This window comes from Globicephala melas, chromosome 18 (genome assembly GCF_963455315.2).
Source record: "Globicephala melas chromosome 18, mGloMel1.2, whole genome shotgun sequence".
NCBI lineage: Eukaryota > Metazoa > Chordata > Mammalia > Artiodactyla > Delphinidae > Globicephala > Globicephala melas.
Genome location: NC_083331.1, coordinates 34,911,501 through 34,929,039, shown reverse-complemented (window position 1 = coordinate 34,929,039; position 17,539 = coordinate 34,911,501). Strand labels below are relative to the sequence as shown.

Below are 17,539 nucleotides of genomic sequence, written 5' to 3'. Positions count from 1 at the left end.
ATTACAGGGGTCCATGAAGGAGAAGAGAGAGAAAGCACCTGAGAAAATATTTGAAAAGATAATAGCTGAAAACTTCCCTAACATGGGAAAAGAAGCGGTCAACTTAGCCCCACTAGTCCAGGAAGTGCAGAGAGTCCCAGGTAGGATAAACCCAAGGAGGAACATGCTGAGACACATAGTAATCAAACTGACAAAATTTAAAGACAAAGAAAAATAATTTAAAGCACCAAGGGAAAACAACAAATAACATGCAAGGGAACCCCCATAAAGTTATCAGTTGATTTCTCAGCAGCAAATCTGCAGAACAGAAGGGATTGGCACGATATATTGCAAGGGATGAAAGAGAAGAACCTACAACCAAGAATACTCTACCCAGCAAGGCCTTCATTCAGATTTGATAGAGAAATCAAGAGCTTTACAGACAAGCAAAAGCTAAGAATTCAGCACCACAAGACCAGGTTTTCAACAAATGCTTAAGAAACTTCTCTAGGCGGGAAAGAGACCAGAAACTTAAAACAAACTTGTACTTAAATAGATTGCTATATCAAAACCTTGCCAGACCAGCAAACCAAAAATCTACAATAGATACACACACACAAAAAGAAAAAGCAACCCAAACACAAACACTAAAGATTGTCATCAAACCACAAGAGAAGAGAACAAAAGAAGAAGGGAAGAAAAAAGACCTATAGAAACAAAAACAAAACTATTAAGAAAAAGTCGATAAGAATGTACATATTGATAATTACCTTAAATTTACTGATAAATAGATTAAATGTTCCAACCAATAGACATAGATTGGCTGAATGGATACAAAAACAAGACACTGTATATTCTGTCTACAGGAGACCCACTTCAGACCTAGGGACACAAACAGACTGAAAGTGAGAGGATCAGAAAAGATATTCCATGCAAATAGAAATCAAAAGAAAGCTGGAGTAGCAATGCTCATATCAGACAAAATAGATGTTAAAATAAAGACTCTTATAAGTGACAAAGAAGGATACTGCAAAATGATCAAGGGATCAATCCATGAAGAAGATATAATAATTGGAAATATATATGCACCCATCATAGGAGCACCTCAGTAATATAAGGCAAATACTAACAGCCATAAAGGGAGAAATCGACAATAACACAACAATGGTGGGGAACTTTAACAACCCATTTTCTTCAAAGGACAAATCATCCAGAGAGAAAATCAATAAGGAAACACAGGCCTTAAATTAGTGCAGATGGACTTAATTGATATTTATAGAGCATGCCATCCAAAAGCAGCAATGTACACATTCTTCTCAAGTGTACACGGAACATTCTGCAGGAGCAACCAAAAGCTGGGCCAAAAAGCAAGACTCCGTAAATTTAATAAATTTAATCTTTTAATTAAATTTAATCTTTTCTGTGAGATTAGAAATAAACTACAAGTAAAGAACTGTAAAAAACACAAACACGTGGAGGCAAAACAATATGCTACTAAGCAAGCAATGGATCACTGAAGAAATCAAAGAGTAAATCAAAAATTACCTAGAGACAAATGAAAATGAAAGCACAATGATCCAAAACCTATGGGATGCAGCAAAACAGTTCTAAGAGGGAAGTTTATAGCAATAAAATCTTACCTTGGGAAAAAAAAAATTCAAATAAACAACCTAACCTTACACCTAAAGCAACTAGAGAAAGAAGAACAAACAAAACCGAAAGTTAGTGGAAGGAAAGAAATCATAAAGATCAGAGCAGAAAACATATGAAATAGAGACAAAGAAAACAATAGCAAAGATCAATGAAACTAAAACCTGATTCTTCGGAAGGATAAACAAAATTGATAAATTTTTAGCCAGACTCATCAAGAAAAAAAAGGGAGAGGACTCAAAGCAATAAAATTAGAAATGAAAAAGGAGAAGTTACAACTTACACCATACAAATACAAAGGATCATAAGAGACTACTACAAGAAACTGTATGCCAACAAAATGGACAACCTGGAAGAAATGGACAAATTCTTAGAGAGATACAATCTCCCAAGACTGAACCAGGAAGAAACTGAAAGTATGAACAGACAAATCACAAGTAATGAAATTGAAATTGTGAATAAAAATCTTCCAAGAAACAAAAGTCCAGGACCAGATGGCTTCACAGGGGAATTTTATCAAACATTTAGAGAAAAGCTAACACCCATCATTCTGAAACTGATCCAAAAAATTGCAGAGGAAGGAAAACTCCCAAACTCATTTTATGAGGCCCCATTACCCTGATACCAAAACCGGACAAAGATACCACAAAAAAGAAAATTACAGGCCAATAACAACTGATGAGCATAGATGCAAAAATCTTCAACAAAATACTAGCAATCTGAACTCAATAATACATCAAAAAGATCATACACCATGATCAAGTGGGATTTATCCCAGGGATGCAAGGATTTTTCAATATCCAGAAATCAATCAGTGTGATACACCACATCAACAAATTGAAGAATAAAAACCATATGATCATCTTAATATATGCAGAAAAAGCTTTTGACAAAATTCAACACAGATTTATGAAAATAACTCTCTAGAAAGTGGACATAGAGGGAACATACCTCAACATAACAAAGGTCATATATAACAAACTTATAGCTAGCATCATACTCAACAGTGAAAAGCTGAAAGCATTTCCTCTAAGATTAGGAACAAGACAAGGATGTCCACTCTCTCCACTTTTATTCAACATAGTTTTGGAAGTCCTACTACAGCAATCAGAGAATAAAAATAAATAAAAGGAATCCAAATTGGAAAAGAAGAAATTAAATTGTCACTGTTTGCAGATGACATGATACTATACATAGAAAATCATAAAAGATGCCACCAGAAAACTACTAGAGCTAATCGATGAATTTGGTAAAGTTGCAGGAGACAAAATTAATGCACAGAAATCTTCTGCATTTCTATACACTAACAATGAAAGATCAGAGAGAGAAATTAAAGAAACAATCCCATTTACCATTGCAACAAAAAGAATAAAATACCTAGGAATAAACCTACCTAAGCAGGCAAAAGCACTGTACTCAGAAAACTATAAGGTACTAATGAAAGAAATCAAAGACTACACAAACAAATGGAAAGATATACCATGTTCTTGGATTGGAAGAATCAATATTGTCAAAATGACTATACTACCCAATGCAATCTACAGATTCAGTGTAATCCCTATGAAATTACCAATGCATTTTTCGTAGAATTAGAACAAAAAATTTCACAATTTGTATGGAAACACAGGAAACGGCAAATAGCCAAAGGAACCTTAAGAAAGAAAAATGATGCTGGAGGAATCAGCCTCCCTAACTTCAGACTACACTACAAAGCTACAGTAATTAAGACAGTATGGTACTGGAACGAAAACAGAAATATAGATAAATGAAGCAGGATAGAAAGCCCAGAGATAAACCCATGCACCTGTGGTCAACTAATCTATGACAAAGGAGGCAAGAATATACAATGGAGAAAAGATAGTCTCTTCAGTAAGTGGTGTTGTGAAAACTGGACAGCTACATGTAAAAGAATGAAATTACAGCACTCCCTAAGACCACACACAAAAATAAACTCAAAATGGATTAAAGACCTAAATGTAAGACCAGACACTATAAAACTCTTAGAGGAAAACATAGGCAGAACACTCTTTGCCACAAAGCACAGCAAGATCCTTTTTGACCCACCTCCTAAAGTAATGAAAATAAAAACAAAAATAAACAAATGAGACCTAATGAAACTCACAAGCTTTTGCACAGCAAAGGAAACCATAAACAAAACAAAAAGACAACCCGCAGATTGGGAGAAAGTATTTGCAAATGATGTGACCAACAAGGGAGTAGTCTCCAAAATTTACAAGCAGCACATGCAGCTTAATATCATCAAAACAAACAACCCAATCAAAAAATGAGTAGAATACCTAAATAGACATTTCTCCTAAGAAGACATACAGATTGCCAAGAGGCACAAGAAAAGTTGTTCAACCTTACTAATTATTAGAGAAATGCAAATCAAAACTACAATGAGATATCATCTCACACCAGTCAAAATGGCTATCATCAGAAAATCCACAAACAATAAATGCTGGAGAGGGTGTGCAGAGAAGGGAACCCTTCTATACTGTTGGTGGGAATGTAAACTGGTACAGCCACTCTGGAGAACAGTATGGAGGTTCCTTAAAAAACTAAAAAATAAGAGCTACCATATGATCCTGCAATCCCACTCCTGGACATATATTCAGAGAAAATCATGGTCTGAAAGGATAAATGCACCCCAATGCTCATTGCAGTACTGTTTACAATAGCCAAGACATGGAAGCAACCTAAATGTCCATCAACAGAGGAATGGATAAAGAAGTTGTGGTACATTTATACAATAGAATATTATTCAGCCATTAAAAAGAATGAAATAATGCCATTTGCAGCAACATGGATGGACTTAGAGACTGTCATACTGAATGAAGTAAGTCAGACAGAGAAAGATAAATATCATAAGATATCGCTTATATGCAGAATCTAAAAATAAATGATACAAATGCACTTATTTACAAAGCAGAAACAGACTCACAGACTTAGAGAATGAATTTATGGTAACCGGGGGGAAAGGTGAGGGAACGGGATAGTTAGGGAGTTTGGGGTTGACATGTACACACTGCTATATCTAAAATGGATAATAAACAAGGACCTACTGTATAGCACAGGGAACTCTGTGCAATATTATGGAACAACCTAAATGGAAAAGGAATTTGAAAAAGAATAGATAAATGTCTATGTATAACTAAATCACTTTGCTATACACCTGAAACTATCACAGCATTGTTAATCAACTATACTCCAATATAAAATAAAAAGTTAAAAAAAAAAAAAGACAGTCTCTTCAATAAGTGGTGCTGGGAAAACTGGACAGCTACATGTAAAAGAATGAGATTAGAACACTCCCTAACACCATACACAAAAATAAACTCAAAATGGGTTAAAGAACTAAATGTAAGGCCAGACACCATAAAACTCTTAGAGGAAAACATAGGCAGAACACTCTTTGACATAAATCAAAGCAAGATCTTTTATGATCTACCTCATACAGTAATGAAAATAAAACAAAAATAAACAAATGGGATCTAATTAAACTTAAAAGCTTTTGCACAGCAAAGGAAACCATAAACAAACAAAAGACAACCTTCACAACAGGAGAAAATCTTTGCAAACAAAGCAACCAACAGGGGATTAATCTAAAATATACAAACAGCTTCTGCAGCTCAATATGAAAAAAACAAACAACCCAGTCAGATAATGGGTGGAAGATCTAAATAGACATTTCTCCAAAGAAGACATACAGATGGCCTCACTTACGTATTTTATTTTGAAGCCATTTTGTAAAGTGGCAAATTTAAATTAAACAAATATGTAGAATGAAGTTTGTACTTCAGGTCTGTAACTTAATTTGATAAATAAAATAATCTGTCAAAAAATTTAAAACACATCATATTATATAAAAAATGCCCATTTGTCATAAAGTAGACTACATAACCCAGGAAAACTCTTGACAATAATTAATGACATATATTTCAAAGTATTGGTACATTTTGTAGACATGAATGTATCAGGAATAAAAATGTTATATATTAAATACATGTTAAGTGACTTTTACAATTCTTCTCATAGGAGTGAATTTCCATTACTAGTCTAGATTTCCTTTATTGATTTTTTTATTCTGCATTATCCCCTTCTCTACCTATTTATAAACATTTCTCCAAAGAAGAAAAGACGGGGTGGGAAACATGCATCAGACATCAGACTGGCATGAATGCCATTTGAGTAGAGTGTTTTCTCTGGTTGAGGAATATGAGGGGAGTGCAGTCATAGCTACAATGTTGCCTAAGCATGTTCAAGCACACAGTCTAAAGGGTCAGGGATAGGATATTCCTTTAAGATATCTTGAGCATGAAATCTACTTCTGGCTGAAACTTGCTTTCCTTCTTGGGTAGCCCTTACCATCTTTTATCTGAGGGAGAGAAAGCATTTAAAATTAAAGTGTTTGGGGTTCTCATTATAAATTCTTTTCTCAAACATGAAGAGGAAGTAACTCCTCACTAAAGATGGCAAACCAGGCAAAGGATAATTTATGGAAATCTTAAGAGGGGTGTAGTGACTGAGGTTGTTTTGTTTTCTTATTTTTGTTTCTTTATTGTTTTTAGTTGTGTTTAGTTGAATTTAGATACAATCTACAAAAAGTATCAGCTCTATCAAATTTTAAATGAAAAGTATTGAGAAGTAGTTAAAATTCAACTAAAGGAGTATTTTAAAAGGTACATATTACTTAGAAACATATGAATTTGGTGCTTCAGTTTTCCTAATTGCAAGATAAAGCTGAATATTGTGAGGCATAACTGAGATGTGTGTGAAACGTGCTAAAATACAAATATTAAACATGTGTAGTGTTTTCTTTTTATAACTTCTTATTTAGATTAAAATAATAAAACAAAATTGCAAAATTCTGAAATTGTGAATGTCCAAGACTGAGGACTTTTTAAATAATGCTATAAACAATCACAAACAATTCTCCATTTAGGTAACATCTACATACTTTCCTCAGATTATACAGGATTTTATGTAAAAGGAAATTAATTATAAAGAAAAATTATATTTGATGACAGTTGATACTAGGTCAATGTAAGGCCAAATTTGTCACACAGTGTGGCATAGCATAAGTACATATAAGCAGCATTCCCTTTCATATTAATCGGACAAAATGTTGAGTAACTTTACAGCTAGTAGAAAGAACCTTGATATGTCACTGGGAAAACTAGACTGTGGTTTCACATCTATGTTACTTTGCTGACCTCTGTGTTAGTGTGTTTTCATTTCTGTATCTGACAATAAGATTTAACTATCCATCTCAGAATGTTGCTGTGTGGATCAGCTGAGATAAGATAAGACAAAATAATAAAAGTAAGACATGATAAAAATGCACCTCAAACATATAAGGTAGCAAAATTATAAGCCGGTGGTTTAAACAAAACATGTACCATTAAAAATGTACATGAATCATACATATGAATGTGAAATCATATTGTAATACTGAAGAATATAATAAATTGGATTCAAAAGTTATGTTTGTTGAACAAAGTGATTATTCCCTCCCCAGTTCTCAGTCTTTATATTCAGTTTTTATAACAGATTATACAAAGGACTTGAAAAGACTTATAAAAATACCTGTCATGAATAATCATTATAATTGAGTGCTTACAATATGCTAAGTATTATGCTAAACCCATTTAATTTTATTAGTTCATTTACTCCTTAAAAGAGTCCTCTCAGCCATTATTATTTTCCCTTTCTTATAGTTGAGTTATTTTAAGACTTCATAAAGCTAAGTAATTTAACTAATATCCCAAACTGTAAAAAGGGGGAGGCCAAGGGCTATAATCAAAATTCTTAATGAGAAGTAACAAATAGTAGCACTGATTAGAATAAATGCCCAACAATCAGAATGAACATAGGGCTGCCTACATCATGATGAATTCTAGTTGAATTACTTCTGGCCAAAGAAGCTCTCAGATATTTCCAATGTTAAATTCAACACACTACACTATACATAGATATGCCCCTTCAAATACAACAGAATCAAGTGTACAAATATTTTGGGATTAGAGTGAAGGTAAACTAATCCTGAGAAAATTTAATCCAATATAATGTTAATGGCATAAGAATACATAGCATCGACCCCGCCCAGTTGGTATAGTGGCCTATGATTCAGTTCATGCCTTCCTAGTATCCAAAGCAAAGGAAAATGTAAACAATTATAAGATTGAGAACATCAATAAAATAAAATAAAAGCAGATTTTTAAAGAAAAGTTGATTACAAGACAAAATTTGAGATATTTTCCTTACTTGGAGACTCAGAAAGTAAATGTGAGTTACAGTGCAGAAGAGATGAAACCTTTCCTCTATAGTGACTAATTATTAAGTTTCACACAGCTATTTCATTTATCAGTCTGTCTATGGAATCCCATAGCAAAAAGCAAAACTGCAGTTCAATAATAACAACAAAAATTACACAATATTCACAAAATATACATCATTTTAAATTATTTTACAAAATAATATTCCCTCAATTAATTTTATATTATTCAGTGTTGTGCATGCACACACACACACACACACACACACACACACACACACACACACAAGGTTCCCTGGTAAAATAATGGCAATATACAACTGAGTTATTTTATTTTGTTTTATTATTTTTATTTTTTCTTGTTCATTAATATAGGTTATTTCAACATCCTGTGAAAATTATTAAGTCAATATTTTTTAATTATTTGGTAACAGTAATATGTAAAACCAATCTTTAAAGGCTCAATTTCTTAAATGGAGAACAGAATTTTCTCAACTAGTAAAAGCCCTAAGTTTAAAACTAATATTCTGCTAATGTGCTTGCATATTCATGCCACTTGAATTAAACCAGTAATAAAAATAAAACAATAATTTACTTTTAATTACAATAAAAATTATGAGGGAATTTAGAGTATTCAGTCCAGGCAGAACATATTGATGTATAATTTTCAATACTAAAGGAGAACATTAAATATCTCAGCTCCACGTGTGTGTGTATTTATTTTGTTCAAATGTTTGGCAGTAAGTAGAAAGTATTTTACCATTCCTTAGCATGTACTAAGACTTTAATTTACTTCAGTGACACATAAACCTTTTTTTTTTTTAAAGATGTTAACTCTTCAGTATGATTTTTTTGCCACTTGGCAGTTTAATTTTCTACCCCTCTTTTTAATACCACTGCTAGATGGACAGCTTTCTTTTATTTAAACCTTGTCCTTATCAGTTCCCTACAGGACCTGACACTTTGCTACTAACCCGGCAATCCCATCTTCCATCTTTGTTCAAACTCTATTTCCTTATGCATCAATGAACACAGTGTATTTTTAAGTATGTCAGGATAATAGGGACTATGTAAGAGATAAACTGGAAGGAAATTTCTATCAGCCTGAAGCAACTTTAAAATACAGTGAATCCCAGAGCATCCTTTTCAAATATATTAAACTTCCTGTTTCATTTTCACAATGTGATCATCAAGTTTTGGCTAGAATTGATATTCACACAATCAATATAGTAGCCTTCAATATTGGCTTTACGACATTCTCTAATGAGGAAACACTAGGCTGTGTATATCTAAAAGGATGTTTATACCAAAAGAAGATAGCAAAAATTAATTATTTGAAACCCTGTATTGGAAAGTCCCTTAAAGGAAGAGAATGTGTATAATTCAGCATATTGTCTTCCAGAGCCCATCATAGGGCCCGGCACATAGTGGGCATGCAGTAAAACTTGAGAGGCATTCAGTGTAATCACGCAGCAAGAACTATCAGGCATTCATGTGCTGAGGTTGTCAGGTATCACTGGCTCCTGCAGAGAACTACTAGAAGCACTAGACTGGGAGGAAGTATGAATCAAATCTGCAGTGAGCCACTATCTAGCAATAGGGGAGTCAATTTAAGCTACCCAAAGTGTTATGAGGGCAAGATAGTCATAAGCCACTCCAAGGAACTCCATTGTAACTAATACTCTACAAAAGGACATTGATTCAGTAGAGATAATACCATTCAATTTGTGCTCTGACATTTTACTCTAGTAATAGATTACTCTAGTAATAGTAATAGATCTTACTACTGATCTTTGTCAGGTTACTTTAGCTCACTGAATGGGTTGCATCAAGAACTTCAGTCTCTTAAACATTGAAAAAAAAATCTGTCCCTTCATATTAATTCAAAGGAGACCAACAAAGTTCTGATTTATGCTATGATGATTTTGTCAATACTTATCTGAGATAGCAAATATGTAATTCTCAATAAAAAGTAGTTTTGGTGCCTCTGCTTTGTGTCACATACTTAGCCATAGAAAAATGTTCATTTGTAACATTTATAATGCTCAGGATAGAATTTCTAAAGTTCTATACATCTCTAACATTTTAAGTAATTTGGAAGTTGAATGATGAGAAAATGTAAACATATTTTTTCTTTTCTTCTCTGATTCCATCCTTCTGAAGATGTTCTGTAGAATAATTCCAGAACAACCTTGACTTCATTATCCCAATCCACAGGCTTTATTGTAGATTAAACAAATAATACTCCAGATCTTTATTCTAGATGAGTACAATTACAGACTTGAAACACCGTTGCATGTAGGAAAATGTTTAAAAAGCTGTTTTTAAGTATGTTTGACTCTATACAGTTGAGAATGCCATTAAGTGGATATTGATACATAGATCTTACCAGTTTTGAAAACAAAAGTAAAGAGCCATTTCACTCCAATAAGTCTATTCATTACCAAATTTGTTTAAAGGTTTATGTCATTTTAATCTGTTTCAATTTATATTTATTTTGTAATCCCTAGTGTAACTCCCAACAAGTGCTCACATATTTTTTAATTAAATTATGGTTTGATTTTGAAAAACTGATATACTATCTTATAATTACATATTCTCTAGATTAAAACTAAGTATTCAAACTTTAAATTTAAGACACCAATGGTAAAAGGACACTATTTTATAACATACACAGTTGCTAAATAGTCCTTTGTTCATATAAATGACTAAGATCTCACTCAGATTTCCTAATAAATAAACTATAAAGAAAGCCCAATGGAAAGTTTTAAAAAGAAGAAATTAAAGTTAATCAAGAATTTAGAAAAGCGATATGAACTCTCCTGTTATACAATTCTTTCTAACACCAGTGGAAATGTTCATTTCCTTTTCATTCCTGAGCTATTATAGTGTGTGAAAAAATTGACCTTATAGTACCTTTTATTTTAAGTAGTTTTGATACTGTGATAATTAGTCATCATTTTTATAATTGTATCTTTAAACTCCGTACTGTCAAGAATGTTTTCTTTAATGTTGTCAACACAAAGACCTTGTTGGTTTTCTTTATTCTACCTTACATGTTGCTAGTATTAATCTGTTTATTATTATATATATTTTCCTTTAGAAAAAAATCTAATTTTGTTTGAGCTATTACCCAGGAGTCACCCCTTTTTACTCAGGTCATTCTTCCCAATTACCAGAAAAAAAAATTTCTAAATATTTTCTTTGGTTCTTATTGAAGCTCTGCGAGGCCCCTGGTCCCATCCTTTCTCATTCTAATTTGATGGAGTAGGAAAAAAGAAAGGGAAATAGAGAATGTCTCCCACATCTTACATGTACAAATTTTACCTTATGAAGTCTTTAAAGAATGCTTCCTCTTTCTTCAAATCAAAGATTATTAAACTCTATAATCATTGAAGCTTACCTCTGTTAGCAAGTTATTCCAAGCTACTTTACCCATTCATCATTTTCTTTAATTTCTGAGATAAAAATTAGCTACATATGATTCTTTCAAACCTAAAAGACTTTCCAGATCTCATGGAAAATTTTATCTGTTTAAATCATTTCAAAGTCTCTTACCCATCTCTACAGGTGCAGTACTTCTACAGCTAGTAGTTAACTGCCAATTCTTGACATAGTTAAGCCTCCTTAGTTTCTCCAAGGCCTCTCAAACTTCAGAATTCAAGAAAATATTCCCAATTGGATGACCCTTTAAGGAACTCACTGTTCATTCATTCTTTCCCTTTTCTGTGATGCATTTATTTTTAGCTTTCTACAAAGGAAAGCTTAGAGATCAGCTAGCAGGTGAGCTAAATAGACACATAGAGATACTTCCTATTTTTCCCTTGCTATACCATTGCTCACTTGATCTCTTCTATTGTTATAATTTCTTACATTGCATATAGCAAAAGACAAGGTACATACTTTATATTGTGGCTAGCTCCCCCATATTATGATGTAAATGATTTGCTCATCAAGCACATTTCTATAAACTAACAATTGGAAATTTATCAACTACCAGGGAGGAATGGTTATGGGAGCAAAGACCAGAGTGGCAGTGGTAACTTAACAGCAGCTTTGTATCTGGTCTGCCCTCTACAAAGCAGAGAAAAATCTGGGTCATTACATTCAGCAGGGAGCTTTGAAACACCTTCCAACTTTTTGCTACACGATGATAAGTGTCTTTTGACCTAGTTTTGCACTTGAGAAATGCAAGGCTGCCAGGCCATGGAGGCTGTAAGTGTTGGATCTATGCTTTTATGTTGCTAGAAGGATTCCTAAAGTGTTAGCTTTGTGATTCTTCTCTTTCCAGGAAACAGTAATATGGTTATGTTTTCTATCTCTTGCCTGGGAGGCCAATGATCTTTTATACTATTATTTCAGGTTGCATGCAAATTGAAATTGAACAAGGTGGTCTTAAAGTCCCCTCAGCTTTACTAAAATTTAGACAGTCTACTTCCTGACTATAGGCCTTTGATCTCCCTTTTCTTAGAGCAGTTACTTTAGAAAACTTGTAATTATAAACCTTTCTCTACCTTTTTGAGATGTAAATTATTTAAAAAAATTAAAAAACAAAAACAAAAAACTGGCCTCTTGCCAGTTTTACAACCCAGGAATGTTTTCATCAAGGACCTGGAAGCCATCTGTTTGAAATGCCAGCCTCAAGGGAAATAACACTCCTATCTCTCAGGGTTTTTTTTGGAGGGGGTTGTTGGGAGCATAATTTAAGTGGGCACTTTGCTTCAATTTGTAAAACTACCTTCTTTCAAAAAGATAGGACAAAGTTTACTTTTCCTTTAAGTAAAGCCAATCAGCAATGGCCTGTGTTCTCTCTTTTACCTCAACACTTAAAAATCCCGCCCCCCCACCTTTGTTTCAGCATTATTAGGTAAAGACTGAGTTCTGGTCTCTCTCCCCTATTGCAACAGACTTGAAGAAAAACTTGCTTACCTGTTTAACTTTGTCCATGCAATATTTGCTTTGACAAACTATAATTTAAAAATTACTGAGGCTGGAAAATGTCTAAGTCTTTCCATTACATTGCTGCTTTGTGATTCAAGCATCCAGAACATGTGCATTTTTCTTTCCAAAGAGGTTTCATTTACTAAGTGTAACATTAGTGTAGCAAACTCCTCTCTGTGAGAAGCTAAATCCTCCAAGAGGACAGATTCCCACTAGTTCCACAAATTTTGGTTCTAGTGGCTGATCTTCACAATGACATCTCTCGTTTCCCCGTAACCAGAAATGCTGCAAAAACACATCTCCTTAAATTAGGGTCCTGCTAGTTTGGTAATCAGGCTCTAGCTTCTCTTTCTTTCCTCATTTCAGGCAAAATGAACTATATACCACTTCTAAAAAATATTACTTCAATCCATACTATTTGCCTTTGCTTCTGTCACAAGATTTTAGTATAATATGTCCCCTTCTGTTATTAATCTGGAAAGTTATTAAAATGTTTTAAATGAATGTGAGACATAATAATGCTCTGAATAGCAGGTTTTATGCCCTCTAACTCCCTCTTAACATTTCGTATTCTATCATATTTATCCCTTGTCTAACTGTTTTCTCCACTTGGACTGTGAGCTTCTGGAGGGCAGACATGGTTTATTCACTAGTTTATTCTCCAGAGATACAGCTAATACTTGCACATTGAGCAACATTCAACAAATGTTTGCTAAATTGGCAAAATTATTTGTGCTAATTTGTGCTAATATGGTGCAAAGACCAATAGAAAGAGGAGCATAGTAGATCAGGAGAAAAAGCTTCCAAAATAGCCATTTTCACAACTCTAGTTATCTTCATTTTCCTTTTTAACTAAGTTTGCCAAGTCCATTTTGTGAAGGGTTTAATATTGAAATAAACACATTACAAGAAAAAAAATAGTTATTTGAACCCATCATTTCCTTAAAGAAAGAAAATGAAAATTTTCTTTCTTAATGCTCTAAGTTTGACCATAAACAAATTCATAGTTAATAATTAATAACCTCTCTTCTCCTCTCCCAAGCTCATTCCATTGACTATTATTATGAACCAGTTTAAATTCTTTGTGGAAGAGTGTAGAGCATATGTATACATATGTACATTGATGATTTCAGTGACAAATGAAAAGGTAGTCTGATTTTGCTCAACTAAAAGAAATGAAAGATACATGCTCAACAGTTTTTTTTTAAGCTTTAAAACCTGTGTTCAAATTCTAACATTCACAAGACATTAACATGAAGCTATAATTCTTTTACTGTACCTGTATATGCAAATTGAACAAGGTCCCAGAGAGCATTTGGGTCTATGCCTTCCATCTTGATCTCCTCTTGCTTGGCTTCGCAAACATCACTTGTAAACATGGCAGCAAAATAGTCGGAGACTGAGCTCAGAACAAGCCTGAAAGAGTCACAGGATCTAATTTAGGCCACGAATGTAAGTGTCAACAAGAATGCAGTGCAGAGGACTCTATCTATCTATCTATCTATCTGTCTATCAATCAATCTATCATCTATCTAGCTAGCTAGCTAGCTGCCTATCTATCTATCATCCATTATGTGTACATGTATCCTCTATCCATCTATCTGTTTATCGCCTTATGAATTGCACTTTTAAAATCTGATTTAGGAAGTTCTGCTCCAACTTTTGGTCACAGAGCATTGTCTTACATTTTCTTCTATAATTTTTAATACATTTTTTTCTTTCACATCTAGATCTTTCATCCTTTTGGATAGGATTCCAATTTTATTTCTCTCTACATACTCATCCATATTTCATGAAACTACTAAAGAATTTGATTTGTCCCAGTGAATTAATAGAGCCAACTAGATTGCAAATTTGAGTCCTGAATGTACAGTGATCTGTCGCTGACTTTTTTCTTTTTTTGCTTATTTGCCTATTCTTGTGCCAATAAAATACTTTTGTAATACTGTGATTCTAAATAGTCTATAACCAATTAAACAAATCCTCCCTTTTTATTTTTTTTCATTTAATTATTAGTGGAGTTTTATTCTTCATATAAAATTTAAAGTAAGCTCTTCAAATAAATTAAGTGGAATTTTAATTAAAAATACACTGAATTTCTGATTTAATTGAGGATAGTTGGTATATTTATTATATAAAGTCATCCAATACAAAAATATACAATATCTCTCCACATATTCAGAATATCTTGTCTGCTTTTTATTCAAATTTTAACTTTTTGTTCTAAAATTGTCTTGTTTATTCTTTTTTGATTCTTATTTACTTTAGAATTTTGTTGGTATTATGTACAGTAACTTTTTAAAAAATTCTAAAAAATTCTTACTTGTTGATTTTTGTTGGTTTAGAATTCATTAGCTGGAACTTTCATGTATCCATCTTTTATCTAGCACATGTACTGAATTATCTTATTAGTCCTTTTGATTCAACTGCTTTGTCCTCTAGGTAGATTATTATATCATCTGCAAACAATCTCATTTTGACCAATTCCTGTTAATTCTCTATAACTCCTTTTCTTTTGCTTTTCTTTAAACTTCATCCAGGACCTCAGTGTTATGTTAAATGGCAGCTGTGCCAGGGGAGAAAATTTGTGTTATTCTCTACCCTAAACGAGTCACATCTAGGGTCTCCTTTCAGCAGTATGCTTGCTGAAAGTATTAGTGTATAAGCTTTACCAAGTCAGGAAGACTCCTTTAATTTTTAACTTTGCTAAACAGATTAAAACATGTGGATGCTAAAATTCATAAAATTCCTTTCTTCTGAATCAAAATTATTTTTAGGATTTTTCTATTTAAATCATAAGAGAAATGAACCTGCTATTTTCTTTTCTTGTATTTTCTTAGTTGCCTCTTTAATCAAGATTATACTAGTCTCATAAAATGAGCTGGCAGCTTAAACTCTTTATAACTTTGTATAACAACTTACAGAAGAAAGTAAATAATTTTTCCTTAAAGATGTTCTAGAGCTTACTTGAAGAAAATCTTAGTTGGGCTATTTTGGGAAAAGGTGACATATCAATCCAATTTCAATTTTTGAATAAGCCAAAAGGCTTGTTTATATACTCTTATTCTTCATCAATTTTTACATTTCACATTTCTCAAGAATTAGCCCATTTGATCCATGTTCTGAAATTTTTAAATGTTTATTATTAATAAAATTATGTTTAGGTTTAATTCTATCATTCTACTCATTTATATATTTTTTATCTGCTCCATTTATTCTTTTGGCTTTATTGTCTTTATTTCATCTCATTCATTTATATTTTAACTACCTCTTTTTCTTACATGTATGTTTGCATTTTTTAAGGTGGTTGCTCTTAAGTAGGCACCAGAATTTTTTCTATAAAGAGCCAGATATTAAGTATTCTAGGTATTAAAAGTCATACATATCTTCTCTATCACGTTTTCCTTTTAAGAAAATTCAGTCAATGGAAAATGTGAAAAGGAATTTTAGCTCATGGTCCCTACAAAACCTACCTGCATGCCAGATGTGGCCCCTGCACTGAAGCTTGCTAATTCTGTCTAGAGATTACAACATTACTTTTTAACTAGTAACAGTCTACCATCAAGTAAAATTATCCTACTTTGTGAACACTGTAGGAACCTTACAGCAGCATAATTTCTTTTACTCCTTCTTGCTCAGTCAAGAATCTTTTTAAAGAAGAATATACATGTGAAAGTAAAAAAATTATTTTATATATACCCCTTTCTTCACCATTTATGAGGCTCTTTATTTATTTCTATAGAAGCAGGCATCAATCTAGTATCAATACCCTTCAAGAGGAAGAAACTTCTTTAGTATTTTTTGTAGTGCAGGTCTGATGGCAATAAACTCTCCCAGCTTTCATTTACCTGAAAATGTCTTTATTTAGCTACATTGATAATATAAAGTTAGTTTCACTTGATAGAGAATTTTAGATTGAGATAACTTTTTTCTTTTGGAACTAGAAAACTAATATTCTATTATGGTCAAGACTCCATTGTTTCTAATAGAAATCAGTTTTCATTCTTATAATTGTTTCCCTGATTTACTATGTCCTTTATCTCTAATTATTTTATTTTTTTCTCTTTATTTTAGAATTTTAGCAGTTAGACTATTACGCCTTAAGTTACATAAATGTGGTTACTTAGTATTTACTCTTCTTACCATTTTCTGAGCTTCCTGGAGAGGTGGATGGATTTTTTCATCAAATTAGAAAATTATCTGCCAATAATTCCTCATTTTTTCATCCAATTCACTCTCTAACTCTTTCTTGGACACTAAATACATATGTATTTCAATAATTGAGAGCGCCTTACAGGTTGTAGAGTGAGTTCAATTTATACTCAATTTTTCTTTTACTCTGTGTTTTATTGCAGATGATTTCTAGTGAGTTTAATTTTTCCAAATCTCTCTTAATTTTCCCTTGCTTTATTTATTATAGTCATCTTTTTCTATAGAAATTTTAAATTATTTTTCATAGTTGCTTTAATGGCCTTGTTTCCAGGTTGATTTTCATTGACTGATTTTTCTCTTGACCATGGATTACACTCTCCTGCCTATCTCCCATGTGTTGTAAATTTCAGTTGTGAAATGGACATTGTGCCCACCCCCGCCCCCCCAAAAAGTAGAAGCTAAGAAGGGAGCATTACTCTAGTTTTTAGTTATTTTTATTTTTTATGCCACAGCTATTTGATAGCTTTAAAAAAGTGTAAG

The 17,539-nt window shown here is 32.7% G+C and overlaps 1 protein-coding gene across 1 annotated transcript in view; it reads right to left on the bottom strand.

Moving 5' to 3' along the window:
* KLHL1 (kelch like family member 1) overlaps nucleotides 1-17,539 on the bottom strand; it is a 386,506-nt gene that overhangs the window by 208,486 nt on the left and 160,481 nt on the right. The window contains exon 3 of the mRNA XM_030842541.2: nucleotides 14,127-14,263. Within this exon, the coding sequence (XP_030698401.1) occupies nucleotides 14,127-14,263 (137 nt within the window). The remainder of the gene's footprint in view (nucleotides 1-14,126; nucleotides 14,264-17,539) is intronic.